The 16,187-nt window shown below is 32.9% G+C and overlaps 2 protein-coding genes across 4 annotated transcripts; both read left to right on the top strand.

Moving 5' to 3' along the window:
• The first annotated feature begins 1,668 nt into the window (after positions 1–1,668).
• LOC125419012 (urea-proton symporter DUR3) lies at positions 1,669–6,095 on the top strand. 2 transcript variants are annotated; one of them, XM_048463816.2, is made up of 10 exons: positions 1,669–1,819; positions 1,940–2,146; positions 2,817–2,924; positions 3,008–3,103; positions 3,241–3,323; positions 3,448–3,668; positions 3,783–4,045; positions 4,147–4,385; positions 4,655–5,304; positions 5,478–6,095. In XM_048463816.2, exons 2-10 carry the CDS (start codon positions 1,964–1,966, stop codon positions 5,771–5,773), a joined length of 2,139 nt encoding a protein of 712 aa, XP_048319773.2. In that variant the 5' UTR covers positions 1,669–1,819; positions 1,940–1,963; the 3' UTR covers positions 5,774–6,095. The 2 variants fall into 2 exon arrangements, with proteins under 2 accessions (XP_048319773.2, XP_060669796.1); XM_060813813.1 differs by lacking the exon at positions 1,669–1,819 and having other exon boundaries at positions 2,010–2,146; positions 3,008–3,158.
• A 5,762-nt stretch (positions 6,096–11,857) lies between these two features.
• Positions 11,858–16,182, top strand: LOC125421893 (urea-proton symporter DUR3). Of its 2 annotated transcripts, none has more exons than XM_048471871.2 (9): positions 11,858–12,199; positions 12,875–12,982; positions 13,066–13,161; positions 13,299–13,381; positions 13,506–13,726; positions 13,841–14,103; positions 14,205–14,443; positions 14,713–15,362; positions 15,536–16,182. In XM_048471871.2, exons 1-9 carry the CDS (start codon positions 12,017–12,019, stop codon positions 15,829–15,831), a joined length of 2,139 nt encoding a protein of 712 aa, XP_048327828.2. In that variant the 5' UTR covers positions 11,858–12,016; the 3' UTR covers positions 15,832–16,182. The 2 variants fall into 2 exon arrangements, with proteins under 2 accessions (XP_048327828.2, XP_048327850.2); XM_048471893.2 differs by having other exon boundaries at positions 12,063–12,199; positions 13,066–13,216.
• The last annotated feature ends 5 nt before the right edge of the window (positions 16,183–16,187 follow it).

Below are 16,187 nucleotides of genomic sequence, written 5' to 3'. Positions count from 1 at the left end.
TTAAATTTTATTTGGCATATTAAAAATATAGATATTCATTTAAAAAAAATTTCACACAGCTTTACTTAAATATCTTGTCAATCTGATGGTTAAAAAAATAAATAGATACTATTAAGGAAACTGTTTAGCCAGTTTGTTAAATAGTTTGACACAACAAAATAAAATTTATATAGAATATAATTTTTTAAAAGGAAAAAAAAAATAGATAAATATTATCAATTTTTATAATTTCATTTTAAAAATAAATATGACATTATTAATTAATTAGGATTTATAAAAAAAAACTATCAAGGATGGATTTTAAAATTAAATATCTATTAAATAGATATTTATACCATATAAATTAAAAAACTTTATTAACTTCTATACCAAATACCTTGCAATCCATATAATTATCAAAGATGTTTTGAAATATTATTTAAGTGATAGGTATGGGGATGGTTTTGATGGCATGTTAACAGTTAGAATATGAGAAGAAAGAAAAATGGGAGATGATCATGATAACTGTGAATTTGGATAAAAGAAAGGAATGACCTATTTGATGTTTTTCTTCAAATTTGTAGGGACATTTTTTAAAGAAAAAGAAGAATAAAGTTTAGAAGAATTAATAGGAAAAGTTGAATTATAAAATGAAATAAATTTTTATAGGAAAATAAAATTTGGTTTTGACATCATAATGTTTTCCCTTTATTTATTATTTTTATAAGCTTTCTTTCTTTTTTAAGTATAAAAATGGCATAGGTTAAATGGTAGAATTGAATTCCTTTGTCAACATGATATGGTAAAACTAATAAGTTTCATTTTAGCATGATAGTTTTTTTCCCTCAAATTATTTTTAAGGACAAAAAACAATGACACAATTTTCACCCATAAAATTATTAATTGCATTGATAACATAAATGTTTGCGATCAAATCTCTTTAAATTGATGCTAAACAATCTTTTTTGTTTTTTTAACAACAATTGATGTCAACAGATGTATTTATCAACTTTAGACTATAATATCAACTGAGACTCTCTAGCTAGAATTTTGATAATTATATAAAAAAACCTTTTGGTGCACTTAGAAAACAACGGTGGGTGTCAGTTTCAAAAATTCGATTTCAATATTAAAATACTTAAAATAATGTTCTTTGTTACTACCATTAGTACGTAAATCGATTGTATACCACTGCTGATAAACCCTATCTCATATCCATAATGTCGAAGTCATTACTTCCACGTATCAAAGTTGAGGAAATTTTGTAATTGATTAAAAAAAAAAAAAGAAAAAAAAAAAGGGGAAACAGTAGGCTATAAATTGTGCCCAAAAAAAAAAAAAACGTAAGCTATAAATTACTTTATCAATATATATATACATATTTGTATATGTTATGCAAAATTTTTTGAAGTTTCAATCGATTTCATATTTTTGGTCCTTGATTAAAAATTTCGATGTAAAATAAAATGCAAACGAAAGTCAATCAAAAACTTAGAACAAAGCTCAAGTGTCAAATCAAATTTAATTGTTCAAAGACTAGCATAAATATACATTAAAATTAACAAGTTTTCATTTGTCACTCACTGTGAAGACTAAGAAAGTGAAAAAGTAAACAGACTTATGGAAATGGACGGTGTCCACAGATTCCATACAAGTGAATATTCATACAATAATTTAGTTGGCACATATACAATTATTAATTAAGGGGAGTGAAACGAAGTATAAAAATATCCCAAATCTACAAATAAAAAAAAGAGTGTGTATTGGAAAAATGAATACAAACAAACTTCTTAGTTTGACTGTTTTGTGGTGCAAAAATTTTCATGCTTCATATTCGTAGGTATTACTTTTATGGGATTTTTTTTCTTCCCCTGCTGTTTGATAAGAAAAAGAGAATATAAACTAGCATGATGATGAAATAGCAAGTAACTGGGTAGACTATCTTGGTTTTTGCTTGCAGGTTTTTGCTACCTCCACTTTGTCAATGGCGTCACAGTGTCCTCCATTTGAGTTCTCAGGCAAGTATTACCATGTTTCTGGAGATGGCAGTGGAAACTGTGTGAGGCAGAACAGCTTCTTTGAAGGCAAAGCGGTGCTTAATCAAGGAGTTGGATACTCTGTGATTCTTGGGTTTGGTGCTTTCTTTGCTGCTTTCACATCTTTCCTGGTATGCATACCCTCTTTTGCTATCCTTTGTACCATTGTATATCCTCCCCCTTCTTTTATCCTTTGTTTATGGGGTAGAATTTTCTTTAGAGTGATTAAATTAAGGAAAGCATGTTATTGTAGTTTGTTGGCTTCGTAGGCCTTTTACTAAGCATTATTATATTCTGTTTGACTTACTAGCTAGGCTCATAGTTAATTTAGATTTATTGTCGTTTGCTAGTTTTAAGACCTTAATATATCTCCTAGTTTCGTTAAGAAAGCTATATGCGAAGAAAAATCATTTGGGAAGTTACTCAGTTTCCGTGAATGGAGGACCATGCCATTTCTACACGATGCCCTTTTCGGTTGCTTCCTTCTGGTGTTCATTAGAGTGAATTACTGTGTTTTATTTTATAGTATAGCACTGGTTTTTGCTTGAAGATATGATGAAACGGCTCAAAATGTTAATATGAGATTAAGCAAAAACCAAGGAGCAAAAATTAAAAAATTAAAAATAAAAAATAAAAGAAGAAGAAAAAAGAGAAGCAATCATAGTCCATTCTACACTCCTATCTAAATTTGGAATTTAGGTGTTCCTTATCATTTCTCTGGAAATTGATTTTCAATGGTCAGAATCTTGATGCTACGTATATCATCTTCATTATTGTTTAATGTGTTTTTGTGGAAATCAGGTATGGCTGGAGAAGCGATATGTTGGTTCACGCCATACTTCTGAATGGTTCAACACTGCAGGCAGAAATGTCAAAACAGGACTCATTGCTAGTGTTATTGTATCCCAGGTACCATCTCTAGAATGCATCCATAATTAAATTAAAATGTACTTCAAAATGACTAATAGACCTTTTTTGAATGGTTTATCAAGTGGACTTGCGCAGCAACAATCTTGCAAAGTTCAAATGTTGCTTGGGAGTATGGAGTTAGTGGACCTTTCTGGTATGCAAGTGGGGCTACTATTCAGGTATGTCAAAGCTAAGTTTTCCTCTTTGGAATATGCAAGTGGGGCTACTATTCAGGTATATCAAAGCTAAGTTTTCCTCTTTGGAGTTTTGAAGTAAAAGGAAAATTGAGTTTGAGTTCTATAATGCTGTTAAACAGGTACTTTTGTTTGGTATAATGGCTATTGAGCTCAAAAGAAAGGCCCCTCATGCTCACACAGTTTGCGAGATTGTTAAAGCCCGGTAGGTCATACAGTCGTGCCAAACTCAATCAAAACATATGACATTAGATATGTTTTTCCTGTCACTGACTTCTTGTCCAGAAGCTTTTTTTCTCACTGATGGTGGTAGCATTCTTCTTCTTCAGTTGGGGTACCACAGCTCACATTGTGTTTCTCGCTTTCTGCTTTTTGACAAATATTATTGTAACTGCCATGCTGCTCCTTGGTGGTTCTGCTGTGGTAAATGCACTTACTGGAGTAAACATTTACGCCGCTAGCTTCCTGATACCCCTTGGAGTTATTGTTTACACATTGGCTGGAGGACTAAAAGCCACCTTCTTAGCAAGCTATATACATTCAGTTATAGGTGCTACAAATAACTTTCTAGCAATCCTTCTCTTTTTTTCTTTTTTTTCTTTTATTTTTTTTCCTTTCTTAATTGCTTCTATTGGCCTGATCTTTCTTTCTGGTATGGATTTAGTTCATGTGGTTTTGGTCATATTCGTCTACCTTGTATATACGGCAAGCAGTGAGCTTGGTAGCCCCAGCACTGTATACAACCGTCTGTTGGAGGTAGCAGGTAAATCAAGAATATGTCAGGAGCCAATTTCACATCATGGTCAATCTTGTGGTCCTGTTAGTGGCAATCACAAAGGATCATACCTAACAATGTTGAGTTCTGGTGGGCTTGTCTTTGGGATTATCAGCATTGTTGGCAACTTTGGCATTGTTTTTGTTGATAATGTAAGTTGCTGTGCAACTAGGGGGCTACTCATCTTCCTTATGTTTTTTTTAGTTCATAATTGTACTAATTTTGGCATACTACATACATTGGAGAACTTCAGGGATATTGGGTAAGCGCCATAGCTGCACGTCCTTCATCAACTCATAAAGGCTACTTATTAGGTGGGCTGGTCTGGTTTGCAGTGCCATTTTCTCTGGCAACATCATTGGGTCTGGGAGCACTTGCCCTTGATTTACCAATAACGGAAAGTGAGGCAAGCCATGGTCTGGTTCCTTCTGCCACTGCTATAGCTTTGATGGGGAAAGGAGGTTCTATTCTTCTACTTACTATGCTTTTCATGTAAGTTTCAGCATGTCAACTTCATTTTGTAAGTGCAGTGGTGCATAGGAAGAGAGATTTGACACTAGAACTATCAACTGTAGATTTTTGTACTGGATTTAAAATCTTTGAAAGATGCTCCAACTGATAAATTGGATATTTCCATAATGTTATTCCTTTCTGTGCTCTGTTTCAATTGTTGATGGTTTAGATACAGAATTTCCGTTGTACAAAATACTTCAAGATTTCTTTGTATGTTTTAACTTTGAACTCTATTGTATAATGATCAGGGCAGTGACATCAGCTGGTTCCTCTGAGCTAATAGCAGTCTCCTCATTATGCACTTATGATATCTATCGTACATACATAAATCCAGATGCACGTGGAAACAAAATACTCATGGTTTCAAGGGGTGTCATCTTTGCTTTTGGATCCTTCATGGGTCTGCTGGCAGTAATACTAAACAAGGCTGGAGTTTCATTGGGGTGGATGTATCTAGCAATGGGAGTTCTTATTGGTTCGGCTGTTCTTCCTATTGCTTTTATGCTTCTATGGAGAAAAGCAAATGCAATTGGTGCAATTCTTGGAACAACTATTGGTTGTGTTCTTGGAATCATCACTTGGCTGTCAGTTACAAGCATTGAGTATGGCCGAGTTAATCTCGACACAACAGGTAGAAATGCACCAATGCTTGCTGGAAACGTTGTCTCTATTCTCACTGGCGGAGCTATCCATGCTGTGTGTAGCTTTTTGTGGCCTCAAAACTATGACTGGGAAACCACCAGGCAGATCACAGTGGTCGAAAAGGAAAAGAGTGATATTCCACCGGAAGAGTTTAAGGAGAACAAATTGATGAGAGCAAAAGCTTGGATAGTGAAATGGAGTGTTGGGTTTACAATCGTGATTGTTATATTGTGGCCTGTTTTCACTCTTCCAGCAGGTAAATTCATTAAGCAACTGTTTGGTGCAGCTTATAATGTTCATCTTTAATTACAAAAATCTGTGTTATGCTTGTTACATGAGAGATGTTCAAATTCTATCAAAAGTGAATTACTGGAAAAAGGTACCCACTGTCCAGTAAGTTTATTCACTTCTTAAATTCTGTTGATGCAGGGGAGTTCAGTAGTGGGTACTTCACATTTTGGGCAGTCATTGCAGTAGCATGGGGTACCATTTGTTCTGCTCTAATCATTGCTTTACCATTAATAGAAAGCTGGGAAACCATCAAAAGCGTACTTCTGGGCATGTTTACGAATGATAAACTTATGGAAAAGGTTGAAGAGATGAACTTTAAGCTACATAGTATCATGTCAGCCATACCAGAAGCAGAGAAATTTTACCTACTTGAAAGAGAGAAAGCTAAGAAGAAAGAAGTATTCGAACAAGAAGTTGTATCCATTCCAGCCTGAAAGCTTCTTGTCGGCTGTTGCGTTCAAACATGGAAGCTGGCAAGAAATATGTGATGACTTGGTTCTTCTTTAAATGAAACTGCTTTAGCACAGTGGTTTCAACAACAGGCGAGAAATCTGAATTAATGCGTTTTCTGTGTATGAATGCCCGATCAATGTTTGGTTGTTGTGTCTCTTACCCCTTGTTGTGAAGCATGTAAATGATGCTATTCATGCATTTTATAATGTTTCTAGAGGCATCTTCTTTCATTTATATCAAGAAAAAGTACAGGAAACTTTTAGTTTGTAACCTCAGATTAAACGGGTTTGCCACTTCTTTTAATAGGGTTTGACTTTAAACTATGTTAACTACAACATTAGTTGTTCGAAGATCAATATCATTAATAATCAGCAAGGTAAGCACCAAACGCTGCAAAATTGTGATTCTTTACATAAATATGAATAATACAAATGTTGCCCCCGAAGGTGAAGAGCTGTAAATACTGTTCCTCTTAGCTCCGTTTTAGAGTAATTATGATAATGATGATGATGATGATGGTGATGATATATGTATATATTTAATTGATATGCATTCTGATAAAAGAGACTCATATAAAGCTGCAGTTTGTGCATCTAAACAGGACAGATGGGAAAAAGAACAAGGAAGAAACTCTTTTAACCATAGAGGTCAAGGATTAGGATCTTCTCGAGAAGGTGGTAGTCAACCATATGCTCAATTCCACCGTGCAACAATCTCAACAATTTCCTCCAGCTGCACCTTCGTAATATAATTTATCCTGTACAAAACAAAAAAATATAAAAGGTATGTTAACAAAAGGTGGTGTGAAAGACACATTAGGAAGATTGGTAGTAAAATTCTTTATTTATGATAATGTCCCACCTGTAAAGGCAAAATCGCATCATTTCAAAAACATGATCGTTGGTGCTCAACAAACAGGTATGGAAGTTCAAATTCCATCTCCATATAAAATTAAAGAAAAATATCTAGACATGAAGTATAAAGAGATGCAATAGCATATTGAAAAGTTCAAAAAAAGCTAGAAGACATATGGTTGTACAATTATGTGCAATGGATGGACAATACCAACTAAGCTATCCATATTGAATTGTATGGTCTATTACAAAGGATCGTCAATGTTTCTTAAGTCAGTTGATGCCTCAGATAAAATCAAAAACTATAAGTATATATAAAAACTTTTGGAGAATGTTATCTATGAAGTGGGCAAGAACAATGTTGTGCAAGTAGTCACGGATAATGGTTCTATATTCGTAAAGGCTTATAAGAAATAGATGACACAGTACAACTTATATTGGACACCATGTGCTGCGGACTGTATTGATCTTATATTTGAAGATATTGGAAAGCATGAAAGTATTGCAAAGATCATTCAGCATATAAGAATGATAACCAATTATATTTATAATCATAATTGGTTACTTTCTTTAATGCAAGATATATGTAAATGAAACATCATTCGACCAGGAGCAACAAAGTTTGCAACAAACTATATTGTTTTAAATTGTCTCCTTAAAAAGATAGCTCCTCTAAAACAATTGTTTACAAGCGATGCATGGGCTGAGCATCAATTGAGTAGAACAAAAGCAGGTAAAGAAGTGGAGGAACTTATCCTTGATAATCATTTTTGGGATTCTATTACTCATATTGTTAATTTATATGAGCCATTATATAATATTTTGCTAATTGTTGATGCTGAGTTTATACCTACGATGCCAATATTGTATGATTGTTTTAAAAAAATGAGATATGCAATCAATAACCAAAGAAGAACTCAGTGGGTTATGGACATTATAGATGCTTGATGAAACAATACACTTTCTCATCATTTCCATATGACTGGTAATTTTATGTCAATTACGTATTATTAATTATTATTTTGTCTTATAATTTATATATTAGATTTAATTTTTATTATTATTTTGTAACATACTTTCCGAATCCATGATTTCAGTATAAAAAAAGAATTGACACTGATTCAGATATTGTACAAGCTATTTATGATGTCTTTGTAGCATTAAATCCAAATTTGGATCGTATATTTCAATATGGAAACGAAGTAAGATTTTGTTTATTATTTTTTTTTAACTAACATATTAATAACGTTTTTTATAATTTTTTCATTATTATATATAGATAATATGCTTTAGAGATACACGAAAAGGGTTTAGTGATCATGCAGCAATTGCCGTCCGAAGGGAAATGATAACTGGTATGTGCAATTCAATTACTTGTTATAAAAAAATCATGTGCTTAATATTCAAAATTTTATTAATATTTAAAAATTTATTCAAATTAAATATATTTTGATTTATAATGTTGAAATATACAGCTAAATGATGGATAATGTATACGGTAATAGCACTCCAACACTCAAAAAATTGGCAATGCGTATTTTTTCACAAACTGTATCATCATCCGCATGTAAGCGTAATTGAAGCACCTTCGCTTTAATACACATAAAACAATGAAATAGGCTCCCATATGAAACTTTTCAGAAATTGATTTTTTGCTACTATAATATGAAATTGCGGATCCATGATATGAAATTAACAAATCAATAACAATTAGACTCAAATTATTTAGATCTTCTTGAAATTGGAGCTGACCCTGGTGAAGATGAAGATAATCCTATTATCCAATCGGTTAAAAATTCACACTTAGATGATAATGAAGGCAATCCAAATCCTCGAGTCGTAATGCATGCTTCACAGTTAGTGATAAATGTTGACAATGTTATTGTTGAAGAAGTTATGAACAGTGATAGTGGAGGAAATTATTCGTTTGACATAGTGACAAGGCCTTCAACTAGGCGATTTAATCCTCGTGTAGAAACATTTGGTGGCGGTTATTCTCAACCAAATGAATATGAGGATGAAGATGATGATGATGTCATTGATCTTGATGATGATGATGATGGTAATGGTTATGATGGCAATAGAGGAGGAGGATATAATATAAGTGGAGGTAGGAGTAGAACAAACTATCGAGAACCAAGCCTACAACCATTAAGTCCATTTATTGATGAAGATCAATATACACATGCAACACAGGATTTTGATCATGGGGCTCGAATAGCAAGCACCGATTCAAAAAGGTACTATGGAATTTCCATGACAAATCAACATAATGAAGATTATCTTTCTAATTCTTTGGATGCAATGAGTTTAAATACACAAGTTAGTTCTCAATATGGAAATTCTGAGATTCCAATTGTGTATACAATTGGTCAAATGAGATTACATAATCGTCACAGTGATTACGATGTTGATATCTTCACTCATCCCATGTCTCAAAATGAATGTTATACTCCTCATTAGATAAATCCACATTACCCTCCACTTAGACAATTGGTTGGGATTGATAGAGAAAGATATACTTAGCACATCCATAATTACATGGAAAATTTCTCTAATATGATGAGTTGGAATGCCTATTGTTATATGCGTGAAACATCAAGATATGATCATCAATTTGAAAAACCAACAAATTTTTTTTGGTATTAATAATGTATTAAGGATTATATTTGAGAATTTCTTTTATCTTACTATTATCTGTTAAATTTTCTATATTTTGGTGCTAATTAAATTTATATTTTATTCACTTATAAATAATTTATAATATTTATAGAATATTTTATGATTATTGTATTTTTATATTATTTTACTATATTAATTATCTCATATATAAAAATTTATATTCTAAATTAAAAATTTACAGTTTCTGTAACTTTATCGATATTTACATCGATGTCGATATTTTCAACAATATTTCCCTAAAATCATACCCTTACAATTCTATCGACATCGTATTTTTTTCACTAGCTATATTTATCAGATTTCAGGGTTGCTATTTCTCACATCCAACAAAAAGAAAAAAAATGGTTGGCATTGCTTTCGTAGTTAATATAATTACGTTTTTTTTTTCTTTCTTTTTTTTTTTTTTTTTTTTTTTTGCTTGAATAACAGTCTCCTGAAAAAATCTTAGCGAGAAAGTCAAAAGCCTTAGTTACCAGCAGGTCATAAACTGGTAGCAAGCAACTACCGTACCATCCCTATTTTGATATATAAAAAGTAAAAATAAAATAAAATTATTGAATTAAAGCCAAAAAAAAAAAAAAAAAAAAAGGGCTATAGCCTATTTGGTGAAGATAATAGATTAGATGAAGGAGGGTATAAAAGCATCGTTGATGGTTTTATGAATTATTAAATTTTATTTGGCATATTAAAAATATAGATATTCATTTAAAAAAAATTTCACACAGCTTTACTTAAATATCTTGTCAATCTGATGGTTAAAAAAATAAATAGATACTATTAAGGAAACTGTTTAGCCAGTTTCTTAAATAGTTTGACACAACAAAATAAAATTTATATAGAATATAATTTCTTAAAAGGAAAAAAAAATAGATAAATATTATCAATTTTTATACTTTCATTTTAAAAATAAATATGACATTATTAATTAATTAGGATTTAAAAAAAAACTATCAAGGATGGATTTTAAAATTAAATATCTATTAAATAGATATTTATACCATATAAATTAAAAAACTTTATTAACTTCTATACCAAATACCTTGCAATACATATAATTATCAAAGATGTTTTGAAATATTATTTAAATGATAGGTATGGGGATGGTTTTGATGGCATGTTAACAGTTAGAATATGAGAAGAAAGAAAAATGGGAGATGATCATGATAACTGTGAATCTGGATAAAAGAAAGGAATGACCTATTTGATGTTTTTCTTCAAATTTGTAGGGACATTTTTTAAAGAAAAAGAAGAATAAAGTTTAGAAGAATTAATAGGAAAAGTTGAATTATAAAATGAAATAAATTTTTATAGCAAAATAAAATTTGGTTTTGACATCATAATTGTTTTCCTATATTTATTATTTTTATAAGCTTTCTTTCTTTTTTAAGTATAAAAATGGCAACGGTTAAATGGTAGAATTGAATTCCTTTGTCAACATGATAGGGTCAAACTAATAAGTTTCATTTTAGCATGATAGTTTTTTTTCCCTCAAATTATTTTTAAGGACAAAAAACAATGATTACAATTTTCACCCATAAAATTATTAATTGCATTGATAACATAAATGTTTGCGATCAAATCTCTTTAAATTGATGCTAAAAAATCTTTTTTGTTTTTTTAACACCAATTGATGTCAACAGATGTAATTATCAACTTTAGACTATAATATCAACTGAGACTCTCTAACTAGAATTCTGATAATTATATAAAAAAAACCTTTTGGTGCACTTAGAAAACACCGGTCTCAGTCTCAAAAATTCGATTTCAATATCAAAATATTTGGAATAATGTTCTTTGTTACTACCATTAGTACGTAAATTGATTGTATACCACTGCTGATAAACCCTATTCACTGGACCACGAGCACTCACAGCTTGTTGACCAAAATAAGATCTCATATCCATAATGTCGAAGTCATTACTTCCACGTATCAAAGTTGAGGAAATTTTGTAATTGATTAAAAAAAAATGAAAAAAAAAAAAGGGAAAACAGTAGGCTATAAATTGTGCCCAAAAAAAAAAACATAGGCTATAAATTACTTTATCAATATATATATATATATATACATATATATATATATATATATATATATATATATATATATATACATATTTGTATATGTTATGCAATATTTTTTGAAGTTTCAATCGATTTCATATTTTTGTTCCTTGATTAAAAATTTCGATGTAAAATAAAATGCAAACGAAAGTCAATCAAAAACTTAGAACAAAGCTCAAGTGTCAAATCAAATTTAATTATTCAAAGACTAGCATAAATATACATTAAAATTAACAATTTTTCATTTGTCACTCACTGTGAAGAGTAAGAAAGTGAAAAAGTAAACAGACTTATGGAAATGGACGGTGTCCACAGATTCCATACAAGTGAACATTCATACAATAATTTAGTTGGCACATATACAATTAGTAATTCATGGGAGTGAAACGAAGTATAAAAATATCCCAAATCTACAAATAAAAAAAGTGTGTATAGGAAAAATGAAAACAAACAAACTTCTTAGTTTGACTTTTTTTTTATTTTCATGCTTCATATTCGTAGGTATTACTTTTATGGGATTTTTTTTTTCCCCTGCTGTTTGATAAGAAAAAGAGAATATAAACTAGCATGATGATGAAATAGCAAGTAACTGGGTAGACTATCTTGGTTTTTGCTACCTCCGCTTTGTCAATGGCGTCACAGTGTCCTCCATTTGAGTTCTCAGGCAAGTATTACCATGTTTCTGGAGATGGCAGTGGAAACTGTGTGAGGCAGAACAGCTTCTTTGAAGGCAAAGCGGTGCTTAATCAAGGAGTTGGATACTCTGTGATTCTTGGGTTTGGTGCTTTCTTTGCTGTTTTCACATCTTTCCTGGTATGCATACCCTTTTTTGCTATCCTTTTGTACCGTTGTATATCCTCCCCCTTCTTTTATACTTTGTTTGTTTATGGGGTAGAATTTTCTTTAGAGTGATTAAATTAAGGAAAGCATGTTATTGTAGTTTGTTGGCTTCGTAGGCCTTTTACTAAGCATCATTATATTCTGTTTGACTTACTAGCTAGGCTCATAGTTAATTTAGATTTATTGTCGTTTGCTAGTTTTAAGGCCTTAATATATCTCCTAGTTTCGTTAAGAAAGCTATATGCGAAGAAAAATCATTTGGGAAGTTGCTCAGTTTCCGTGAATGGAGGGCCATGCCATTTCTACACGATGCCCTTTTCGGTTGCTTCCTTCTGGTGTTCATTAGAGTGAATTACTGTGTTTTATTTTATAGTATAGCACTGGATTTTGCTTGAAGATATGATGAAACGGCTCAAAATGTTAATATGAGATGAAGCAAAAACCAAGGAGCGAAAATTAAAAAATTAAAAAAATAAAATAAAAGAAGAAGAAAAAAGAGAAGCAATCATAGTCCATTCTACACTCCTAACTAAATTTTGAATTTAGGTGTTCCTTATCATTTCTCTGGAAATTGATTTTCAATGGTCAGAATCTTGATGCTACGTATATCATCTTCATTATTGTTTAATGTGTTTTTGTGGAAATCAGGTATGGCTGGAAAAGCGATATGTTGGTTCACGCCATACTTCTGAATGGTTCAACACTGCAGGCAGAAATGTCAAAACAGGACTCATTGCTAGTGTTATTGTATCCCAGGTACCATCTCTAGAATGCATCCATAATTAAATTAAAATGTACTTCAATATGACTAATAGACCTTTTTTGAATGGTTTATCAAGTGGACTTGGGCAGCAACAATCTTGCAAAGTTCAAATGTTGCTTGGGAGTATGGAGTTAGTGGACCTTTCTGGTATGCAAGTGGGGCTACTATTCAGGTATGTCAGAGCTAAGTTTTCCTCTTTGGAATATGCAGGTGGGGCTACTATTCAGGTATGTCAAAGCTAAGTTTTCCTCTTTGGAATTTTGAAGTTAAAGGAAAATTGAGTTTGAGTTCTATAATGCTGTTAAACAGGTACTTTTGTTTGGTATAATGGCTATTGAGCTCAAAAGAAAGGCCCCTCATGCTCACACAGTTTGCGAGATTGTTAAAGCCCGGTAGGTCATACAGTCGTGCCAAAATCAATCAAAACATATGACATTAGATAAGTTTTTCCTGTCACTGACTTCTTGTCCAGAAGCTTTTTTTCTCACTGATGGTGGTAGCATTCTTCTTCTTCAGTTGGGGTACCACAGCTCACATTGTGTTTCTCGCTTTCTGCTTTTTGACAAATATTATTGTAACTGCCATGCTGCTCCTTGGTGGTTCTGCTGTGGTAAATGCACTTACTGGAGTAAACATTTACGCCGCTAGCTTCCTGATACCCCTTGGAGTTATTGTTTACACATTGGCTGGAGGACTAAAAGCCACCTTCTTAGCAAGCTATATACATTCAGTTATAGGTGCTACAAATAACTTTCTAGCAATCCTTCTCTTTTTTTCTTTTTTTTCTTTTATTTTTTTTCCTTTCTTAATTGCTTCTATTGGCCTGATCTTTCTTTCTGGTATGGATTTAGTTCATGTGGTTTTGGTCATATTCGTCTACCTTGTATATACGGCAAGCAGTGAGCTTGGTAGCCCCAGCACTGTATACAACCGTCTGTTGGAGGTAGCAGGTAAATCAAGAATATGTCAGGAGCCAATTTCACATCATGGTCAATCTTGTGGTCCTGTTAGTGGCAATCACAAAGGATCATACCTAACAATGTTGAGTTCGGGTGGGCTAGTCTTTGGGATTATCAACATTGTTGGCAACTTTGGCACTGTTTTTGTTGATAATGTAAGTTTCTCTGCAACTAGGGGGCTACTCATCTTCCTTATGTTTTTTTCAGTTCATAATTGTACTAATTTTGGCGTACTACATACATTGGAGAACTTCAGGGATATTGGGTAAGCGCCATAGCTGCACGTCCTTCATCAACTCATAAAGGCTACTTATTAGGTGGGCTGGTCTGGTTTGCAGTGCCATTTTCTCTGGCAACATCATTGGGTCTGGGAGCACTTGCCCTTGATCTACCAATAACGGAAAGTGAGGCAAGCCATGGTTTGGTTCCTCCTGCCACTGCTATAGCTTTGATGGGGAAAGGAGGTTCTATTCTTCTACTTACTATGCTTTTCATGTAAGTTTCAGCATGTCAACTTCATTTTTTAAGTGCAGTGGTGCATAGGAAGAGAGATTTGACACTAGAACTATCATCTGTAGATTTTCGTACTGGATTTAAAATCTTTGAAAGATGCTCCAACTGATAAATTGGATATTTCCATAATGTTATTCCTTTCTGTGCTCTGTTTCAATTGTTGATGGTTTAGATACAGAATTTCCGTTGTACAAAATACTTCAAGATTTCTTTGTATGTTTTAACTTTGAACTCTATTGTATAATGATCAGGGCAGTGACATCAGCTGGTTCCTCTGAGCTATTAGCAGTCTCCTCATTATGCACTTATGATATCTATCGTACATACATAAATCCAGATGCAAGTGGAAACAAAATACTCATGGTTTCAAGGGGTGTCATCTTTGCTTTTGGATCCTTCATGGGTCTGCTGGCAGTAATACTAAACAAGGCTGGAGTTTCATTGGGATGGATGTATCTAGCAATGGGAGTTCTTATTGGTTCGGCTGTTCTTCCTATTGCTTTTATGCTTCTATGGAGAAAAGCAAATGCAATTGGTGCAATTCTTGGAACAACTATTGGTTGTGTTCTTGGAATCATCACTTGGCTGTCAGTTACAAGCATTGAGTATGGCCGAGTTAATCTCGACACAACAGGTAGAAATGCACCAATGCTTGCTGGAAACGTTGTCTCTATTCTCACTGGCGGAGCTATCCATGCTGTGTGTAGCTTTTTGTGGCCTCAAAACTATGACTGGGAAACCACCAGGCAGATCACAGTGGTCGAAAAGGAAAAGAGTGATATTCCACCGGAAGAGTTTAAGGAGAACAAATTGATGAGAGCAAAAGCTTGGATAGTGAAATGGGGTGTTGGGTTTACAATCGTGATTGTTATATTGTGGCCTGTTTTCACTCTTCCAGCAGGTAAATTCATTAAGCAACTGTTTGGTGCAGCTTATAATGTTCATCTTTAATTACAAAAATCTGTGTTATGCTTGTTACATGAGAGATGTTCAAATTCTATCAAAAGTGAATTACTGGAAAAAGGTACCCACTGTCCAGTAAGTTTATTCACTTCTTAAATTCTGTTGATGCAGGGGAGTTCAGTAGTGGGTACTTCACATTTTGGGCAGTCATTGCAGTAGCATGGGGTACCATTGGTTCTGCTGTAATCATTGCTTTGCCATTAATAGAAAGCTGGGAAACCATCAAAAGCGTACTTCTGGGCATGTTTACGAGTGACAGACTTATGGAAAAGGTTGAAGAGATGAACTTTAAGCTACATTGTATCATGTCAACCATACCAGAAGCAGAGAAAATTTACCTACTTGAAAGAGAGAAAGCTAAGAAGAAAGAAGTATTCGAACAAGAAGTTGTATCCATTCCAGCCTGAAAGCTTCTTGTTGGCTGTTGCATTCAAACATGGAAGCTGGCAAGAAATATGTGATGACTTGGTTCTTCTTTAAATGAAACTGCTTTAGCACAGTGGTTTCAACAACAGGTCAGAAATCTGAATTAATGCGTTTTCTGTGTATGAATGCCCGATCAATGTTTGGTTGTTGTGTCTCTTACCCCTTGTGAAGCATGTAAATGAGGCAATTCATGGATTGTATAATGTTTCTAGAGGCATCTTCTTTCATTTATATCAAGAAAAAGTACAGGAAACTTTTAGTTTGTAACCTCAGATTAAACAGGTTTGCCACTTCTTTTAATAGGGTTTGACTTTAAACTATGTTAACTACAACATCA

Source organism: Ziziphus jujuba, chromosome 1 (assembly GCF_031755915.1).
Source record: "Ziziphus jujuba cultivar Dongzao chromosome 1, ASM3175591v1".
Lineage (NCBI taxonomy): Eukaryota > Viridiplantae > Streptophyta > Magnoliopsida > Rosales > Rhamnaceae > Ziziphus > Ziziphus jujuba.
The sequence above is the reverse complement of the archived record's forward strand: the minus strand, read 5'-3'. Positions and strand labels throughout refer to the sequence as shown.

Excerpts from the sequence above, each read along its gene's own strand:
- LOC125419012 (XM_048463816.2), top strand. The coding sequence starts at position 1,964 with ATGGCGTCACAGTGTCCTCCATTTGAGTTCTCAGGCAAGTATTACCAT. Across the intron at positions 3,104-3,240 it reads CAAGTGGGGCTACTATTCAG|GTACTTTTGTTTGGTATAAT; the intron begins GTATGTCAAAGC and ends GCTGTTAAACAG. Across the intron at positions 3,324-3,447 it reads TGCGAGATTGTTAAAGCCCG|TTGGGGTACCACAGCTCACA; the intron begins GTAGGTCATACA and ends CTTCTTCTTCAG.
- LOC125421893 (XM_048471871.2), top strand. The coding sequence starts at position 12,017 with ATGGCGTCACAGTGTCCTCCATTTGAGTTCTCAGGCAAGTATTACCAT. Across the intron at positions 13,162-13,298 it reads CAAGTGGGGCTACTATTCAG|GTACTTTTGTTTGGTATAAT; the intron begins GTATGTCAGAGC and ends GCTGTTAAACAG. Across the intron at positions 15,363-15,535 it reads TGTTTTCACTCTTCCAGCAG|GGGAGTTCAGTAGTGGGTAC; the intron begins GTAAATTCATTA and ends CTGTTGATGCAG.